Source organism: Callospermophilus lateralis, chromosome 1 (genome assembly GCF_048772815.1).
Source record: "Callospermophilus lateralis isolate mCalLat2 chromosome 1, mCalLat2.hap1, whole genome shotgun sequence".
NCBI classification, from domain to species: Eukaryota; Metazoa; Chordata; class Mammalia; order Rodentia; family Sciuridae; genus Callospermophilus; species Callospermophilus lateralis.
Genome location: NC_135305.1, coordinates 44,073,233 through 44,095,559, shown reverse-complemented (window position 1 = coordinate 44,095,559; position 22,327 = coordinate 44,073,233). Strand labels below are relative to the sequence as shown.

General features: G+C 32.3%; 1 protein-coding gene and 1 non-coding gene across 2 annotated transcripts in view; one reads left to right on the top strand and one right to left on the bottom strand.

Moving 5' to 3' along the window:
• Positions 1–473: 473 nt before the first annotated feature.
• LOC143384530 (U6 spliceosomal RNA) lies at positions 474–580 on the top strand. Its single transcript, XR_013089355.2, has one exon. It is a non-coding gene; the product is annotated as a U6 spliceosomal RNA (small nuclear RNA).
• Positions 581–4,532: 3,952 nt separating this feature from the next.
• Positions 4,533–22,327, bottom strand: part of Ankrd7 (ankyrin repeat domain 7) — a 38,053-nt gene continuing 20,258 nt past the window's right edge. Inside the window, 1 exon segment of the mRNA XM_077109940.1 lies at positions 4,533–4,591. Within this exon segment, the coding sequence (XP_076966055.1) occupies positions 4,533–4,591 (59 nt within the window).

The window sequence follows — 22,327 nt, the reverse complement described above, 5'->3', positions numbered from 1 at the left end:
ACTTGAAACCCAGATCCCTGAGTTTGTGGTTAGGTCTGTGTGAATCTATCTGAGCCTAGCAATGATTTAATGGAGCCTAAAAACCTCAGGGAACATCAGAAACTGAGAGCATTTTGCTGGCAGAAACACATACCCTTCCTTCCTCATTCTGTTTTCTAGCTGAAATGAGCTAAGCATATTTGTCTACCACACTATTCTGCCATAATTTTCTGCCTGATCTCAGGCCCAGAGCAATACAACTGGCTGCCCACAGACCGAATCTTCTGAAACTATGAGCCAAAATGAATATTTCCTCCTCTAAGTTGTTTATGTCAGGTACTTTGGTCACTGCAACTTAAAGCTGATTAACAAAGTGCAACAGGAAGGGTTGCACAATCAAAGTATGTTATATGCACATATGAAAATATCACAGATAAATCCATTGTTATATACAATTAATAACTACTAATAATTATAACTTAAAACTTAATGTGGTGCTCACTTCAGCAGCACACGTACTAAAATTGGAAAAATACAGAGAAGATTATCATGGCCCTTGCGTGAGGATGGCATGCAAATTAGTGAAGTGTTTCATATAATTTTTTTTTTAAGAGTGGACAGAAGTTTGGAAGAATTGAAGTAAAAGTGCCAACAGGACTACTTTCCACCTGTAAGCCTAGAAGCAAATTATTCGTGTTACTACACTGTGGCTTTCTGTGCTATAAATGACAATAAACACTTGGGCCACAGATTTAAAAAGATATTTAACCAGGAGAGGAAACTAATCCTTCAGTAGCATCATTTCTTATTATGTTCATTCTAGACAGCACCATGCTTTGGGAAAGTATTTTTGTATTGAGTTAGCATATTTGAATTTTAGTATCTATAACAGTATCTTTCTAGGATTTTGTGTTTGGACAAGTCAGTGATTCCTAACCAAATTTTTCATATTTTCTATATAAGTTCTTTTGTATTTACTTTTTTACCATTTAAGATTTAAACATTTTGTTGTGTATAAATATTGCCTTAAAATATTAAACTCTAGTTGTTAATATGTACACTTAAGTATTGAACATATGAAGATAACTCACCAAGCCATTATTGAATTCAGTGTTATATAAGTAGTCCACTTGTTAATGATTGATATAAAATGCTGAATGCTACTTTGAATATTCACAGCAAAATTACACCAACTCCTAAAAGAACCAAGGAAGAATATCTACTAATCCTGTACTTAATTTATAAATTTTCTTCTCATGGCTACTTTATCATATATATTTTAAAGAAAAAATAATTGAATGTAGGAAGCTTAAGTTCTGGAAAATAAATCCACTCTTAACCCCCAAACAACAAAGGAAAAAAAAACTGATCTAATAGCCAGCAAAAAAAAAAAAAAATCAGGTTCAAAGTGGGGATTTTTTAAAATATAATTTTGTTCATTCACTATAAAAACTTAAAAGACTGACATAAGTGATTGCTCAAAACTCCTTTGAATAAGCTTACATGAGAACACTCACTTCATGTTTCATCATCATTGCCACCATCAATTATAGCTCATTACACTGACTCTAAAGAGTAAGAGCCTAGCTTAAATTGCCAACACAGCTGGGAAATATTGTGAAGATTTGGCATGCAGAACACAGATTTAAATTTTGCTACTTTCTATTTGAAGAGATTTTATAGCAAAAAGTAATGTACTAGATGTACTTAACACAGTCATAAAGGAGGCTTAAATTTGAGTTTGCTTATCTTTTGGAATAAAGCCTTTTGGGAAATAACTAAGTACTTTTTTATAGTATGCCTTTTAGAAATTCTTAAGAATAAATAGCTTTTATTAGCAAATTAAATGTGTTGGATATAAAGTTTATTGTCTTCTAACACAGGAAAAGCTGCTTGGGCACATCTTTTAAAATATTACTTTGGAGGAAATTTGATTTCCCTATATTTGAACAAACTATTTCAAAATGCTGACATTTTGAATTTTACTACAATTTTAACTTTGTGTGTGTGTGTGTATGTGTGTGTGTGCTGAAAAACTAAAGCACAACCTCTTCAGTCTTGTTCTCTAAACTAAGCTGCACTAATTCATTTGAACTGCTCAGATAAAATAGAACAATAAATTTACATACAAACATATTCACATAGAAAATACACATGAATAAATGATATTTTGTAAGTATTTTTGTTTAATCTGAAGATTGCCCTCTTAAAAGATCCTTCCCCAAGATACTTTCTGTAAAAGCTAAGAGAAATTGTTATTATAAAGAATACCACGAATGCACTTTTCCAGTGCTAAATGATTCTCCATGTAACCATGATAAAGAAATGAAGCAATACAAAACTTTATATATGTTTTCATATGTGCACATTAACTACCATGTTCCTTTAGAAATCTAAACCAGAGGTGATATTTGTTTTTGCCTCCATTCAACAACTGGCAATTATCTAGAGACATTTATGGTTGCTATGACTAAGGAAAGAGGAATAAAAATCATATTCCAAAACTTATTTATTCCAATAGACAATAAAACAATTGATAGAGGTGATAATACAAAATAAACTACACACTAAAAGTTAATTTGGAGGTTGCAAAAAGCTGGGGACATTATTCCCCAGCTTCTCTTCAATTTGTAGACATCCCAGGCTGATACAACAAGGAGTCAAGTCATGTTGTATAGAGAAAATGTTAGTACACTTCCTAGTGGGGATGACATATAGCTTATGAAATCAAAAGGTCATAATAAGAAAAATAAACAAGTACTAATGCTCAATGCCCACATTAAGAATTAACTTTTCTCACCAAAGAAGAGAGAAATAGGGCTATTCCATAGAATTTGGCAGAGTTTGGGCACAAATGTACTTGACTGAGGGGCTAAGTAGAGAATAAACCCAGTTCATTTTCCACTTGATTCCACTTATAAAGCTGTATGCAGACAGAGAAAAGATCACTTAGGGGTTGTGTCTATCCAAACAGGAAGCCTTTTCGAGCTCATCTGTTTTTCTATAGGCTACCAGTCATCAGGCAGTTCCCAAACTAAAAAAAAAAATAAATAAAAAACTTTCCCTATGTTCATCACCTTCTCTGAATTAAGTAAGGGAATGAAGAGATGGAGGAAAGGGAGCCAGTCAAAATTCCATTCCTTGGCTTATACCCAAAGGACTTAAAATCAGCATACTATAGCCACACCAATTTTTATAGCAGCTCAATTCACAATAGCTAAACTATGCAACCAACCTAGATGCCCTTGAACAGATGAACAAATAAAGAAAATGTGGTATATATGCACAACAGAATATCACTCAGCCTTAAAGAAGAATGAAACTATGGCATTTGCCAGTAAATGGATGAAGCTGGAGAATATCATGCTAATCAAAATAAGCCAACATCCCCCTCCAAAAAAAAAAAAAAAGGCCAAATAATTTATCTGATAAGTGGATGCTGATCCATGATGGAGGGTGGGGTAGGGAAGAATGAAGTAAATTTGGATTGTGTAGAGGGAAGTAAGGGGAGGAGAGGGGCTGCAGGGAGGGGAAAGATAGTGGAATGAGATGAACCTTATTACCATATATACATGTATGATTGTACTACCAGTGTGACTCTGTACCATGTACAGCCAGAGGAAGGAGAAGTTGTGCTCCATTTGTATACAATGTCAAAATGCATTCCACTGTCATGTATAACTAATTAGAACAAATTTAAAATTAAAAAATAAAGAATTTTTTTTTAAATGGCATTAAAAGGGTCTTGCTATATTCAGTCAAGGGTTTTGTTATGAAGCCTGGGGAAATTCCTATTATCTTTCACCTTAGATTTAAAAAAAGCTAAACTTGGGATACCCAATGCAAACAAATGGAAAATGAGAAAACTCAAACAATATGCAGAGCAAACATAATTAAGAGCCATGGATGAGATGAGGATTAGAGAGTAATGGAAGAAGAGGTGTGACGTGGAAAGTGAAAAGAGAGGTCCCTGAAACAAATTTAAAATAGCATTAATGATATTTTACATGGTTCTACAGCCACATAAGTAAAAATTTCTTGAGGAATTTAAGAGAGAGAATAGACTGAACAGCAAATAAACAAATAGGGCAGATACCCAGAATTCTTCCATAGTATACTAAGTAAACAAGATTTCATAAGAATCACTAAAGAATTTGCTTGTACATATGTAGGAACTTTGAACAAAGGTCCTAAACAATGTCAAGAGGATTCCTATGATTTATAGGGGAAAAAAAGAGGAATTCAGTTTGGACTAGAAAAAAAGATGATGTCCTGTACACATTACCTAAAGTTTTTAACCACATTCTAATTAAAAATGATTTGAGGAAAGTGAAAACCCCCATTGTAATAGTAGTCATTGGTAAGGAAGCTCAGTCTATACGCACAGCAGTGTAAGAAATTTTTTCGACACTTTAAATGAAAATAATTTAATTACAACTCTGGGCCCCCTTTGATCATGCTGATAGTAAATTCAACCAATCACTTTGGGGCTCCTTCCCCCTCTGGGAGGCCACACAGCTAAGCCCTCAGTTACTGGCAATCTGTAATCACAATCATTTCAGTTTACCTGTTCTTCTGTCCTCTGCTGATGCTGCACCTAGGACACAGGAACCTTTAGGAAGAATAGGAATCCCAATTTAAAGGGAATAGTGCCTCTCTGGAATACCAAAAAGAAAAAGTATATATATAAATCATTCCCAGAATCTATAGACAACTGCCCTCTTTACAAACTTCCTTTTTTGGAAAGTTTTCCTATCTCACTGTGGTCAACAGCCTTCACCCTCTAAGATTTCCTCTTTAAAAGGTTTAAGAAAAAATACAGCTTTGGTGTTCAGTCTCTTCTGCCTTCCTCCTTTCCCAGTTCTTCAGGCGAGATATCACTATGCCCAGTAACTTACTTAGTCTGAGAACCAAGAAAACTAGGGAGAATACACACACAATAATTTCATAGGTTATCCTTTTATACATCATTCATTTATAAACATACTGAACTATGTGTTTATTGCTTAAGCTGTAACTTTAGTATGTGAGCTCCACCAGGTGGTAAATGCAGATACAGTAACATTAATATTCAAATCTCAGTGCTCCAGTCACCCAATTGCCAGGCTATGGGAATTGCAGCCTTGTTACAGACCCTCAAGTTATGAGTGGACCTTCATTAAAACAGTATTTATTTCACTGTCCCATATAGTGACAATTGAGCTCCAAAGGGCTAGTCCAATTCTGTAATTTCACTGTCAACCATCATCTTTGCTGCAACACTAGAGGATCTGATTTCAAGTGAAGCCTTGAAAATTCACATCATCGAAGTTGACAAAAGTAATGTTACCTTTCAGATCACAAAGAGGTAGTTAATAAATATAAAATCTACATTATTTCTTTTGAAAAGATAATGAGTCTTCTGATACATCTGACATAAACAGGAAAGGGGCTATGTTGCTTGAAATGTAAAATATTCTAGTGATTAGTGATAACGGCCCTTTGATTTGTCACCCCAAATAAGCCAAGGTGGGTTTTCAGAAGTAAGTTTCAGACAATTTATAGAGAGGCACTCCTGATCCTGAAAAGGAAACTACTTTCTCTGGTTCCAATATCATCACCAACAACACAACACTGTTCCAGGAAAATTTCCCAAGTAATGAGGTGACAAGTAGTAAAATTGTTCAGAATTATCCAAATTGTTGTAACTTATTCATCCCTGCTAACTCAAGCTTTATTGCTGAGTTGACAGACTGTTTTCTCCCTTATCTCCACAAACTGTCATTTTACTAGAGCAGTTCTTTAACCATTAAATTGTCTGAATCCAATTGGTGCATGAAGGTCAAAGAATTTCTTCTCCTGGGCTTCATGGCTTCCATGTACATTAAGATATGCAAATGTATATTTGACACTGAGGCACCCACAAGCCCACTTACTAGAAGCATCTAGTCCCCACTATAAATCTGCAGACAAGAAGCTGCTGAACTACAGCACATTCTGATTCAATGTGCCCCTTCAAGTATTGTTAAATGGGGATGCCTTACAATTAAGACTGTAATTGGTAATCAACTGGAAATAGCCATTACAGAAGGCTAGTATAACCAAAATTTTCATAAAGGAATTTGCTGATCATTTACCTTTTGTCTATCTACCTGCTCCAGGTTTGTTTTTGGCTATTCTGTGCCCTGCCCTATGCTCCACAATCCTGAATCCTATTTCAGCCAATTGGAGACATGAGTACATCAGAAAGTGCAAGGAGAAATATGTTTGTCTATTCACCACTATCTAAAAAGTGTTTCCTGACAGTATTTTCATCTCTCCATTACTACAATTCCTGTCCTGCATGCTTCATCTAAAAAGACTCCATCTCACATTGGACTAGTAATGGCATCTAAATGTTCCTAGTCTCTGAATTCCTCAAGTCCCATGTTGGTTTCCTTAATCCTGCCATTCCTCTCTGAATCCCATCTTTATTAAAGTCTCATATAATATCTGAGTTTAATTTTATTTCCTTCTAGAACTCTGATTTTTATAATGGATATTGGATATTTTACACATTACATGTGTTTTTAATCTTTTCATTCATATAGTAATTTAGTTTTCTCAAGCTACACTTATAGGTGAAATTTTCTATAAACAGTGCCTATTCAAAAAGAACCAATCAGAAAGACAACTCACTATACTACCCACTACCATTAAAGCAGCCATAATTTAGCAGTTAAAGGATTAGCTTCTATGTTACCAAGATTAATGGGGAACATTAATAATGAGATCTCTTAAAACTTTCTATAATATAGGATGTTCACTAATGCCAATAAAATTAATCTTAGCATTATATCATTTTCCATGAACAATCATCCCTACAGCTGATATGTCTGTCACATCACTGTGTTATTTTCAATATGTAATAGGACTGGAGATTTATGAGACAGTTTACAGGACCAACAGGTTATGCTGAGCTCAGCAGTGCTGGTAAGCAAAAAGAAATATGAAGACAGCATTTGCTCTTTACACAAAAATCTAAGCATATTTCCCTCCTGTTTAAATTTGTTCACCGAAACCATTTTCTACACATAAGTGAACTGTAACAGTGCTTGGAATGTGCTCCTTCATTCCTACCCAATGCAGACAAAATGAGAACCATGTTTACATAAATAAAAAGCAACAGACCATGTACTTGCTATCCTTTTTAATGCCTTTCCCCATGAGTGTATATGTGGAGGTATAAAGTTCTGCTTCATACTAAGTAGTGGAATGGAATATTGATGGAATTTGCTGAGGGCCAGTTTGGTGATGAAATGTATGTTTCAGCCCAAAACACCAAGACCATATTCTTCTAAATTCAGAAAGTTTAACTGCAGGTTACCAGTTAGTTATAGAAACCACAAAAGTAATTGAGAAGAAAAACACATTAAAAGCAACCCCAATACTATACATTTTTCCAACTGTATTCTTTTTTTTATTAGTTACACATGACAGTACAATGATCTTGGCATATCATACACTTGAATCAAATGGGGTATAATTTCTCATTTTTTTGATTGTACAGGTTGTAGAATCACATTGGTCATACAGTCACGTATATACATACAGCAATAATAATGTCTATTTTATTCTGCTGTCCTTCCTAACCCCCCTTCCTCTACCCTCCCCTCCCATCACTTCTCTCTATCCAATCTAATGTGACACACTTTTTTTTTCTCCCCTCACAACATCATACATGTATTCTGTATAATGATGAGGGTCTCCTTCCATCTTCCGTGCAATTCCCCTTCTCCCTCCCTTTCCCTCCCACCTCTCTTCCCTATTTAGTGGTAATCTTCTTCTCATGCTCTTCCTCCGTATCCCATTTTGAGTCACCCCCCTTATATCAGAGAAGACATTCATCATTTGTTTTTTAGGGATTGGTTAACTTCACTTAGCATAATCTGCTCTAATGCCATCCATTTCCCTGCAAATGCCATGATCTTGTTATTTTTTAGTGCTGAGTTATTTCCATTGTGTATAAATGCCACATTTTTTTTTTATCCATTCATCTATTGAAGCGTATCTAGGTTGGTTCCACAGTCTAGCTACTGTGAATTGTGCTGCTATAAACATTGATGTGGCTGTGTCCCTGTAGTATGCTCTTTTTAGGTCTTTTGAATCACTGTCTCTCACCATGCACAAAGTTAACTCAAAATGGATCAAGGAGCTAGGAATCAAACCGGAGACTCTGCGTCTAATAGAAGAAAAAGTTGGCCCAAATCTCCATCATATGGGGGCAGGCCCCAAATTCCTTAATAAGACACCTATAGCACAAGAGTTGAAACTAAGTATCAACAAATGGGACGAATTCAAACTAAAAAGTTTTTTTCTCAGCAAGAGAAATAATATGTGAGGTAAATAGGGAGCCTACATCCTGGGAACAAATTTTTACCCCTCACACATCAGATAGAGCTCTAATCTCTACAGTATACAAAGAACTCAAAAAGTTAAAACAACAAAAAAATAAATAACCCAATCAACAAATGGGCCAAGAACCTGAACAGACACTTCTCAGAAGAGGATATACAATCAATCAACAAATACATAAAAAAATGCTCACCATCTCTAGCAATCAGAGAAATGCAAATTAAAACTACTCTAAGATATCATCTCACTCCAGTAAGAATGGCAGCCATTATGAAGTCAAACAACAACAAGTGCTGGCAAGGATGCAGGGAAAAAGGTACACCCATACATTGCTGATGGGACTGCAAATTGGTGCAGCCAATTTGGAAAGCAGTATGGAGATTCCTTGGAAAGCTGGGAATGGAACCACCATTTGACCCAGCTATTCCCCTTCTCGGACTATACCCAACTGTATTCTCCTCAGTAAAAAGTTTAGTTATAGTCGGTGCACCAGAAGAGTTATAGAACTCCTTTGGTATGGAATCCAAACTTAAAATACAACACTACAGCTTATTTATTTTTAAAAATCTGGATAGATTAAAATATTTTTAAATGCTTTGAGAATTTGTAAAGAGAATAGACTTGTAAGTAAAAGGAAAACAAAAGTTGTTGAGGCATGACTAAGGCTTCTAAAATTTACCCTGAATTCCCATTAAGTCAAATTGATACTGAAGTCTGAGAGATTGCTCAAATAAGTGATCATGTTACCTCCACTTCTAAAGGAATTTTTCCCTTATATGCTAATTGTAGATTCAGGATCTTAGGCAAAACACTTTTTACCTAGACTTGGATCTACAAATGTATTTTAAATATTTCAGCCATTTCAAGTAGAAAATATAACTAAGGCCCTCCCTATCTATTATAATGTTTTGTATATATATATATATATATATATATATATATATATATATATATATACACTATTGATTAAGGAGATTTAGGTGCATTATATCTTTGAAGCATATAGAAACAGAAACTGAAATAAAATATGTGCTTCAAATTTAAATAAAACTATCTTATAATCTATATGTATAGTACAAAGATTTATTTTTACAGATAGAAAGGCTAATTTAAATCATTATTTACTGATTACTACATAATCACATTATATATTATACTACTAGACACCCTAAGGGACACAAAAAATAAAGCATTACTACTCAAAAAGATGTTCTTACATATATAAGATATATTCTTATAAAATTATTAAATATGTGATAGTATGTGACTATGGTATAATAGTATGTTGCTGCGAGATGATGTTCAAGTTTAGGCTTTCAACCAGGCATTCACACTCTTGATTCAGTATAAATAGCTGCTCTCCACCCTCTGCACACTTTCCAGACTGCCAGAGCCCCTCCAGCATTGTTCATATTTCCTGACGTCTGTCATCACATTCTCCAGTGAAAATAAGCCCTCTTCACAGCAGCTTCTGTTTTTCCAAACTTTCAGTTCAAAGATCTTACAGTAATACCTTGATCAAGCAGGATGAGACTGTGACAAAATCATATTTCTACACTGAACACTAACTTTCAAAGTGAAAATAAATTTTCTTCAAGCTTTTAGTTCGTTTTCTTTCCTTTCTTCTTTTTATTAATTTCTTTTTACAATGGCTGACTACATATCACTGTAAATTTATATTGAGTAATCCTTTAATTACAGCTTGAAGTTATAAATTGAAATTAATTTTAAGATCTTATTTTCTAGTAATTAAAGACAGAAGTAAAAACCCTGTTATAGAATAGCTTACCCATCTATTATTTAACTTAAATCAATTCTCGAAGCAGATCACATTGTAAATGAAACTGAGTCTCAGATTTAAAAACTTAAGTGATTTCAGAGCTCAGAAATGGCAGGATGTGAATTCAACTCAATTCTCTAAATGAAAAATTGGATTGCTTCTACCAGTCATTTAGTCAGGGTTCAGGCTTTTCCAAGACTGGTAGTTGGCTTTCTTCATGGCCTTTTCCTGAAGGTTTATGTGCTGATGAGAACCATGACAGAATGACAACATAAATACAAACATATTCAGAACCAATATAGCCCAGTGGCTCTTGGGAAAGAATTAAGTCAACCTCGCTAAACATATTTGAGAGTTTATGGTCTTACAAATTAGATAAATTACACAGAAGGATCTAGCGCTCTCTCTCTCTCTCTCTCTCTCTCTCTCTCTCTCTCTCTCTCTCTCATTGTTGTTGTTATGTTTTTTTGTTGTTTTTTAAACTCGGATAAATAGGTACTGAACACCTGAAAACAATAGATAGTGATTAGTCTTGCCTAGGGTAATTCTTCAGGCCTAAATAATCCCCATAAATTTCAAATTCTGGTTGGAAGTATTCAATCTTCATAGTTCAAATGGTAGTACTTCCAAATAATGTTAAGTTTTGCCTGGTCCACTGGTACAGACCTTTAATCCCAGAGAGTGTGGAGCCTGAAGTAAAAGGATTACAAGTTCAAGGTCAGTCTCAGTAATTAGTGAGATCCCAGCACAACTCTGTCTCAAAATAAAAACTAAAAAGGACTGAGGATGCAGTTCAATGGTAAAGAGCTCCTGGAATCAATCCCCAGAACAACAACAAAAAAAAGTGCAATCCAAATAATGTAAGTTTTATTACAAAATAAAGTTACATTTCATTCATATATTCCATACTTACATTTGATTTTTTTACACATCTCAATAATATTAAGTAAAATCGGAAAATGAACATTTCATATGCAATTACAATTTACTCAATTTTAATTAATACATCTAATATAGGCTTGAGAAGAAAAGAGTATTCTTCTATAATGTATAAATTATAATATATTCAGAAGGACATAAAACTACATTATGAAATCAGTAGTTTATCTTCATATTTTTCACAAAAAGGAGAAAACTCTCCAATGTTAATTTTAGAAAAAAGTATTACTTGATCAATACCTATAAACTATGATAAATAATATATATATTAATTTTTAAATTAATTTGAAAAATATTATTCCTGATACATGAGGCATGAATTATCAATTTTATTTGTGAAGCTCAGATGCCACCTATTGTTTAGAAAAATAAGTACATCATCTTTTAGAGTTCTATTTTTGCTAAAAATTTTCATGTCTTTAGATAAATAAAATTTTGTACACATAGAATAGCGACTGGCTTTACAAGTATGCAGAATAGTTAAGCTATTTCAAAGACATAAAACTATTGAATGAAGCTCTCTAAAATTAATATTAGGTTGGAAAAAGAAAACTATTCTTCAGTACTTGTACTTTCAGAAGAGTGAAGTGTGCTTTGCTCTAGTAATTTTTAAAATATGTATACACTGTTTATTTAAACTTCTAATTTTTAAGTCATTGTGAATTAACATGCAATTGAAAAAAATAAAACAGAGAAATCTCATTTACCCTCTACCTGATCTTCCCCATGTAAAATACCCAGGATAATGACATTGATACAGTCAAGATAGAGAACTTTTGATAAGTTTAATTTGTCAAATTTTCCTTTAATAAACCATTCTTTTGTTATCAGATCTAAGAACTCTTTTTCCTAACCCTAGAGACTAAAGACTTTCTCCTACATTTTTATATAAAGTTTATAGTTATATTTTATATGTTTAAGTCCATGATCCATTCTGAATTCATTTCCATACAAAGTGTGAGAATCGGATCAAAGGTCAAACTTTTTGGTCAACAGATATACAATTGTTTGAAAACCCATTTTACCTTTGACAAAGGCCAGGCATATTGGTGTGGGTCTATTTTTGAGTTCTCTCCTTGTTTCCACTGATCTATGTATCTATCCCTACACAATACTACTCATGGACTAGAGCAACAATATAGTAAATCTTTAAATAAGGTAAATGAGTCCTCCCATTTTATAGCTATTCTAGTTCCTCTGCCTTTCCATATAAATTCTAGAGAAATCTTGTCTATAGCTACCAAAAAGGTCTTTCTGAGATATTGGTAAGATTGCCTTAAACCCATATACATATTTTATGAGAATTGCCATGATGAATATTTCAATGTACAAATGTTTCTCCATTTATTGCAAATTTTTATGACTCATTATTTTGTAGTTTACTGCATACAAATCCCATACATGTTTTCACTTATAAGTATTTCAAGCATTTCATTTCTGAAATAGTATTTTAAATTTTGACCCACATGTTCATTGCTAGTTTATACAAATAAATTGATTTTTATGTTTATCTCATTTATCTTGTTGACAACCTCATTTATCTGGTAAAGTTTTTTTTTTTTTTCAGATTCTCTGGGAATTTAAATGTAGAATATAATTGCAAATAAAGACTTTTATCAACACCCCCCTCCAATCTATATGGTTCTTAGTCCCCTTTCTTGTTTTTATTACACTGGATAGAACTTTCAACACTATGCTGAACAAGTGAAGCCAGCTAAATCTGAAATTTGTTTGCTTTTTGAAGGCATTTAGCAACATATCTTTAATAGGTGGAGGGCTATAGATACTGCATATTTATTCTTGAATGAGCTTTAGCAGTTTATATTTTTTAAATGAATTTATAAATTTCATCTGTAAATCAAATTTATTGGTATAAAATTGGTGATATTGTTTCCTTATAATCCATTTAATGTCTGTATAATCTCTAATAATAATGCTTCATTTTTCTAATATTTTTGTGTTTTCTATTTCCTTGATCATTCTGACTATAGATTTAGTAATCTTGATTTCATTGATTTTTCACTTTCTTGCTACTGTTTTATTGATATTTGCTCATCACTTCTTTCTTCAGTTTTCCTTTGTGCCTTTTTCATGAAGTTTTTTTTTTTAACTCATTAGGTCCCAAAATTTCAATTCTGTGAATATTTCAACCAAGTTGAAACAGGTACATTAAGAAATTGGAAATCATAATTTAGAACTCTTAATTTTATATTTTTCCCATATATCTTAAATATATACTTTTATTTATTTCCATGTATATATGAAAATTTATTTTCAAATACTCTTATCATTCATTTATTACTTTTTTCAAAAGAATAAAGCTTTCAAAGTATAATCATTTCAAAGTTAACATAAGCAGTTTATTTCTTGCCCCATTTAAGTTTTTATAAGTGTTTCACATTTGGGATGATGTGACAAAAATGGGCTAAGATAAAATCATAAACTGTTCCTCTGAGACAGTTCTTCTTAAAAGATATAAGCACTAAAGATGTAAGTTATAACTGTCCCTGTAAACACTTTTTACATGGTCCTTTTATGTAGCTGCTTCAGAAGCATCCCACAAATTTAAAGCATTCTGTTTTCTTCTTCTTTTAATTGAATTTGTTCTTTAATTTACCTTGTAATTCCTTTGACATATGGCTAAAAATAATGTTGTTTGGTTTCCAAATATTGATTTTCCAGATACCTTTTCATTAATTTCAATATTAATTTCATTGTTGTCACAGAATATACCTGTGATATTTTGATCTTTGTAAATTTGTTGAGATTTATGATTTGACTCATAATATGGTCTATCATGGTTATGTTAGTTTTCCATCACCATATCAAATAACAGATAATCAACTTATACAAAGCAAAGGTTTATTTTTGCTCACAGTTTTTGAAGTTTCATTCTATGATTGGCTTTGTTGATTTGGGACTTGTGATGAAGCAGCATGGCTGAGTAAAACTGCTCACCTCAAGATGAAAAGTAAAAGAGAGGAAGAGGAGATCTTTGAGGTCCTACACTCCCTTTCAGTGGCTTAATGACCCAAAGACTTCCCACTAGGTCCCACCTCTTAAAAATTTCCAACAGCCAAGCTGGGGAACAAGCATTTAGTTCAGAATTTGGGGGGATATATACACTATAGCACTGGTGAATATTTTGTATGCCCTTTGGGTAAAGAAAAATATCTTCTGCTATTGCTGGGTATAGTGTTCACTAATGTCAGATATGGTACATTGGGTGATAGTGATTTAAAGATTTCTGTATGTACTGATATTGTTGTGGGCTTGTTCTGTCAATTACTGAAAAAAAAAATTTGAAAACTAAAATCACAGTTTGTATGTATTTTCAATTCTATGTTTTAGTTAATATATTTTAAACATTTCTTGCTAATAAACATATATTTATGGTTGGATATTGTGTTAGTATTTTTTTACTGAAATCAAAATACCTGAGAAGAACAACATAGAGGAGAAAAATTTATTTGGGGCTCACGGTTTATAGGTTTCAGTCCATGGTCAGATGACTCCAGGTGAGACAGAACATCAGGGTGGAATGGCGTGGTAGAGGAAAGCTACTCAGCTCATGGCATCAAAGAAGCAGAGAGAAAGAGCAGCCAGGGACAAAATATAATCCCCAAGGGGTTTCCCCACAATGAACTACTTCCTCTAGCCACATCCCACTTGTGACAGTTAGTACTTACTACTCAATTCAAGTTATTAATTCATCAAATGGATTTATCTACTGATTAAGTTACAGTTCTCATGATCTGATTAATTCACCTCCTACATTGTCCAACATGAGCTTCTGGAGGGATAACTCAAACCATGACAAATATCTTCTGCATTAAACAATACTATATCATTATGCAATACTACTGGTTATTCTTGCTACTATTTCTTGTTTGGAATGTACCTCATGAATATTAACATAACTAATTTTAATTAGTATGTGCCTGATGTATTTTTTTTTTTAATTTTCTTGCTTTTAACTGATTTCTCTTTATTCTAAGGGAATATTTTATAGACAATATAGAATCAGTTCTTGCTCTTGTATATAATGCAAACATTTTCTATCTTTTAATAAAACTAAAGTGTTGAGATACATTTAATATAATTTACATTTAACATAATCATTGATATTTTTGCATTTAAAACTACAATTATTTTGCTTATTTTCCATTCATCTTCACACTTGTTTGACCTTTTCCCTTTTCCTCTATTCTTTTGCAAAAGCTACATATTTTTTAATGAATTCATCTTTTGACTACAATATTTTTTTAAAATTGTAGCTAGTTTGGATTGGATGGATATCTTATCACAGTTTATCTTCTAATAATATTAAACCACTCTACATGTAGCCTAATAATTTTATAAAAGTATACTTCTATGACCTTTCTTCCCTGCTTTATCATTCATCACTTACATGATTTTTACATATTTGCATATGCTATCAATTCCTTAAACTGTAAAACTTATCTATTCACATTTGACCTTTTTACTTATATTTAATTTTCTGTTTTCGCTTATATTTAATTTTCTCATCTGTTATCATATTCCTTCTGCCTAAAGAATATCCTTAAACATTTTATAGTCACTGGAATTTTTAATATGACTATAAACATTTTATGGTCATATTCCTTCTGCCTAAAGAATATCCTTAAACATTTTATAGTCACTGGAATTTTTCTGCTTTTCTTTGTATAAAAAAAGACTCTTTTCCTTATGTAATAAAAATCATTATGCCTTCATTTTTGAAAAACATTAAATGTGTATATAATTCTAGATTGACTCTTTAAGGATTTTTAAGACCGTTCCCTCTATTGTCTTCATTTTTATGTAGTTTCTAAAAAGAAGTCTGATATAATTATTTTTCTTTGCTAATTTTCTAAGTAAACTTTCTTTACTCTCAAACTGCCTTGTGTTACAGATAATGACCAATTTCAAAAAATATTTGTGATCTCTAAATTTTCACAAATATACGTAATCACAGTCATTCATAAATAGTTTTGATCTTCATGTAGTACAAAAGCACTCTTAAAATAAATTACTTACCACAAAAATGTACATAAATGTGATAATCACAAATGTGACAGACTTGTTCTACATCTTTCAATATGATACACTATTAATTTCAATATTTCTAATTAGCAATTCCAGTTGAATTCACAAAGAAAATATCACTGAGATTCCTGACTATTTTTAAGATACTTATTTGAGTATCAATTATATTAGTTATTTAAAAGTGATGGAAACTGATTCCTTTGATAGTATCGATTTTTATTTTCTCATTGAATGTATACACCTCTAAAAATAAGGAGGAATTAATAAATTTATTCTTATAATATAGTCATACCCTTGATCTTAAACATACAAGGCTGAAGCTATGTGTAAGTCAAAATTGAATATGTTTTGCTGGTTTTTTTTTTAACTCAGGTGCTTAAAAACAAAGATTTACTTATGATCATGCTGGATGTCCACTGCAGGTTGGCTGACCATCTGCTCTATATCATAAACTCCACAAACCCAAACCAGAGCAACTGACAATACCAAGTCTAACATCAAAGAGGTGGCAACACAGTTCTGAAATATAACCCAGTTACTTCAGTTAAATTTATTTATATACAAAAATTTATCTACTCAAGACTGACTCTTTAAATATAATCCCCTGCAATTTGTTATTGCCTAATCTTTTATCACATGACAACAAGGTAGAGATATTTTTTTAAAAAAAAAACCTCAAATTAATTAAACTGAATACTTTTCAGAAACTCCAGGAAATGTATGTCAGAATAACAGCTGTCAAGACTATCATCTAAACTGAAAATTTGCAATTACGCATGTGTTTTGATTCCTGATGGCATCACAGACCTCTGTGAAGATAGTAAAGTAGCCAGAAGCTGTGGCACACACCTATGATCTCAACTGCTTGGGAGGCTGAGGTAGGAGGACTGCAAGTTCAAAGCCAGCCTCTGTAACTTAGTGTGGCCCTAAGTAGTTTAACAAAATCCTGTCTCAAATTTTCAAAAAAAAAAATTAAAAATTAAAAAATTGGCTTGAGATGTTCTTCAATGTCTAAGTACCTCTGGGTTCAATCCCAGCTACAAAATAAATTAAAAATTTAAAAGTTTTTTAAAAAGATGGCAAAGTAAAAGGTATATTTAAACCACCGAAATATTAGACAATGTCAAGTTAATCATTTAATCTTTCCTATTCAATTCCAAACTAAGTATTTAATATAAGAATACAGTAATATACTTTTTACTTTTATAAGGATCACAGTATTTTTTCTTCTTCAGTTTGTCCTTTTTCTAAGATAGTAGAATTTACAGTTTTTTTTTTTTCTTATTACTTCTGAATCAGTAATTGTTAAAACCTAGGGGGAGAGTTTCAATAGCCAGAAAAATCTGAGTGTACATGTCATTCCAGTATCACTGATTACTATGTAAAACATGCATCCACCATTTCTCCATCTTTCATAGTTTTCCAAAGGCTGTTGACTTTATAGAATTCATAGCATGGCAATCATTCCTATTACCTTGTTATAGGTATTTAAGACATGCTGCTAACTTTGTGAAGTTGATATGTTTTGTTCATATTCACACATATGTACACATATAATCTTACATATATAAATATATAAACACTCAAATAATTGAAAGTATTACTAGTAGTAGGATCCTCCATTGTAGCTTTTGAAGTCCTGAAAAAATATAAACAAAACTAAGACCAATTTAGCTGGCAGATCACAACATATTTTCTTGATCTCAGAGTATTTATCAGATCACAAAGCATCTATGCCTTACCCACAGGGGGAAACTTTCACAAGCTTTGAAGGATAAAGAAATATTCTATAATATCTGATTCAATTTCCTTATAAATCAGCCCCTCCTACCACTATAACAATGCAACATTTTTAATGTATAGATCAAGACACTGAAAGAGAAGCTAAAGAAAGGGTTGTTATTTTCCTTTACAGGAATATTATTGTCATGATTTAGACATGAGATGTCCCCCAAAAGCTCATGTGTAAGACCAAACGACAGAGTTTGTAGGAGAATAGGTCATGTAAGCTTTAGCTTAATTAGTATATCAATGCATTTGAATGGATTAACTGGATGGTGACTATAGGCAGGTAGGGTGTTGCTGGAAGAGGTAGGTCCCGGCGGTGGGTGGGTGGGGACCTTTTCCTCTTCTAAAATTGTTCTTGCCAGGTCTTTTGGTCACAGTGATTTAAAAAAAAAAAAAAAAACTGACTAAAACAATTATCAAAGTCATTGTTTTTTCTTAGGAATTTTTGGTATTCCATGATAGATTATAACATAGTCCCCTAATAATAATAAAAAATAATAAAAATATGTCAGGATATCAGAAGACTGTGATATTACCCACAATCTTTCAGGTTCTCTACTGAAGTTTAAATTCTTCAAGATACAAAAACATTGAGTTCTGGGGTAGGTGTGGCTCCCTTGGTTACGAAAGCTTTCTTGTACAGCCAAGTCTCATTAAAAAAAAAAAAAAAAAAAAAAAAAAAAAAAAGCTGGTGGATTCTTGTAGAAAACGGGAAGGAGCGTATAACCAAAGTGAGTAGGGTGCAGATCCTAAACAGGAGCCCAAATTAGGAACCCATGGTGATATTCTATCAGAAATTTAACATGTCGTATTTACATACAAACGGAGAAGTTTAGCATTGACTTTTAAAAGCTATAAAAATAACCCAGGATTATTTGTAAACATGTTTCTCTTCCTCATTGTTTTGAGAAGAAGGTATAATACAAACTTTAGTATATCTTACTCATAATAGAAAATCATGTTACATGTTAATCTCATACTTCTAACTAGAAAAAATACTTTCCCCTTTATATTGAGAAGCTTAGTCTCATTTTCCCAAGAACCTCCATAATATATACATCCTCAAAATCCAGAATTCATCAAATATTTTAAGTTAGATAAATTATATAACTTTTACAGATGCAATTTTATTATTTTCCTACTTATGCCTAAATCATCAGAAACATAATTACATCAAAGAAACAAAATAGGAATAGAAATTCCAGAAACCTTTTCCTTTGACAACTGACAAGGTTATTTTAATGATAAACGCAAACCTGTTCTAATATGAGGATTGAATCAGTAATTCAAAATTTCTCAAAAAAGAAGAGTCCAGATGCACATGGATTCATTGGTGAATTTTACGAAATATTTAAAGAAGAAATAATATCAAACCTTCTCAAACTCTTTCAAAATTTGATAAGGAGGGTGTACTTTGAAACTCATTCCCCTGATACAAAGTCAAACAGATTCCACAAGAAAACTATCCGCAAGTATTCCTGGTTAACATAAACACAAAAATCCTCAATAAAATACTAGCAAATAGAATTAATATACAATGATCAAGTAGAATTTATTCCTGAGATGCAAGGATGGTTCAACGTACAACTATCAATTAATGTAATACACCATTTAATGGAATAAAGGCTTAAAACCATACTATCCTCACATTACATAGAGAAAACCATTTGAGAAAAATTCAACAAACTTTTATGATAAAAACTCAACAACCTAGGTATAAAAGAAAATTACATAAATATAATAATGGTCACAGCTGAGAGGTTCACACAGCTACCATACTCAAAACTGAAAGCTTTTCCTCTAAGACATGAACAAATCAAGGATGCTCTCTTTTATCATTTCTCTTTAATAAAAAAACTAGATGTTCGAAACAAAAGAATTAGACAAGAAAAAGATACAAAATGCATCCAAGTCATAAAGCAAAAAATACAATTTTCTCTTTCCAGATGACCTGACCTGATCATATAAGCAAGAAAATACTGAAGACTCCACCAAAAAACCTTGAAACTAATAAACTAATTTGGGGAACACAAAATCAATGCACAAAAATCGGTTCCATTTATATACCAATAATGAATTATCTGAAAAGGAAATTAGAAAAAAGTTTTCATTTACAATAGCATAAAAAATAAGAATAAACTTAACTAGAGAGGTGAAAGACATGTATAGTATAAACTGTAAGAGATGGATGAAGTCTGCTCTGTAAGTGAGAAGTCCTGGCACAGGATGGTTGGGCTTTCTCTGTTCAGGGTCTCAAATCAAGATATCCCAAGCTGTTTTCACATCTGCTGCTCAGAGTTCTCTCCCAAGCTCATACAGGTGCTGAAAAAAAATGAGCTTGTGTCTTCAGGACAGAGGTTGCTTTTCTTACTGGTTGTTGGCTAGAGGATATTCTCAGCCCCTGGAAGGCTCTCTCAGGTTGTGCTACATGGCCCTCTTCATCTTCAAAGCCAGCAGAATTCCCCTCATCTCAGATATCTCTAATATTTGTATCTCTGACTTTTTCTTTGTGTGTTACTTCTATATCTAGACTTAAAAGGCTCATATTATTAGATCAGGCCCAAACAAATAGTCTCCCTTTTGCCATTTAACATGATGCCAAGAGTATATCTCATCATATTCACAGGGAAATTGAACAAAGGCATGAGTCACTGGGCATTATCTTATAATTCTGCTTATCACACAAAACATAGGGACTCATATAAAATATAAAACAATTTCTTAAAGAAGGTAAAAGATTTTCCATGTGTAACATCTCCAAAGTATTTGTCAATTGGAACATTTGACTTTTCTAAATAAGACCTTTAAAGCATACATTGATTATAACCCTGTTTTCCAGCACTCTCAACTACCTTACATCCTCAGTGACAGATTCCATGTGTAAGTTCCTGCTAGTTATATACTGTCATGTACAACTAAAAATAAATAAACATAATAAATAAATAAATATAAAACAAACACCGAGTGAAACAACAGCTTTTAGTAAAAGCAGCACAACCACACTCACTATTTATGATGTTTTTATCAGGACATAACTTCACAAAGGTCAAGTAGCGTCTGTATAAATTGTTTTTTTGACTCAGTTTCTGAATCCTGCATCTATCATACAAACATGTTTTATATGTAATAAAGCTGCATATCTCTATATCAGTTCATAAGGACTAAACAAAAAAGAGATTAAGTATTTTATACTATATAATCTGATCTGGTGCACACTAATACAAAACACAGATTGCCACAGCTTGTCTCTCCTCAGTTTCAATCTTCATCTTCAAATATCTTGCATAGAAACCTCTATTTTACAAAATGAAGCAGCACTAGGATTGGCCACTAGATGGCAAACAGTTACACAGGGAAACAGTAATAGTAAAAAATATTTCTAGTATTATAGATTTTGTTAGAAAGAGAAGGCAGAGTTTGTTTTACAAATAAAACAAATACCCAAAAGAATCCTAAAACACCATGAAACTTTATCCAGAAAATAAAACCCTTTCAAATTCCTTTTACCTTGCAATTATGTATGAGAGAACCATGATGAAAGAAAGAAGGGAAAGGAGCAATGGAGAAGGAAAAATAGAGGAAGAAAAATGAAATGTTACATGAAGAAAATTCTTCATCGTTATAGGGATTAAATAAGAGGCTTGTAATTATCCATCACTAACATGAATAAGATGAAATATGCTATAAGTAGCCCTGAGAGTAAACTCATCTAGATTATAAAGTACTCTAATCTCTTACAACAATAGCTCCGCCTAGAAAAGCTATATGAACATACAAAGAATGCATATTCAAATATGTAGTAGTTCAGTGAAAGATAAATAAAATGCTGGTGGTAGAGCTGATTACAAGAAATCACCAATTTAAAGTTTTATGAACCAAAGCTAAATCAATTGCTCTATCATATGCAATAAACATATTTATAGTCAATATTCTAAATATTCATGTAAATAAATAAGAAAAAATGGGAAAAGAGCAAAAAATTTGAGCAAACATTTAATACCCCCCTCCCAAAGAAATCAAATAACATGCTGGTAGAAGCATAAGAGAAACACAGGGTTAATGGATAAGTAAATTTTCTCTTTACTTATAAGAATTTAAATTAGACCCAAGCCTACTGAGATCATCTGGGAACATGTACCTTTAAACCATTCATCATTTACTCAGCAAACCCACTTCTAGAATTATACTCCAAGAAAATAATCAGACAAATATAAAAAAATCATCTATTAAAAGACTCATCATAATGTTGTTTGTAATACCTCAAATTAGAAATTACCTAAAAGTTTACCACATAAGAATTAAAACTAAATAAGACCGTATCCATTCATACCATAAAATATTATGCAATCATTATAATTTTATTATAAAATAATGTTCTATAACTTGGAAACCTACTTATAAAAAATTGCTAAATGAAAA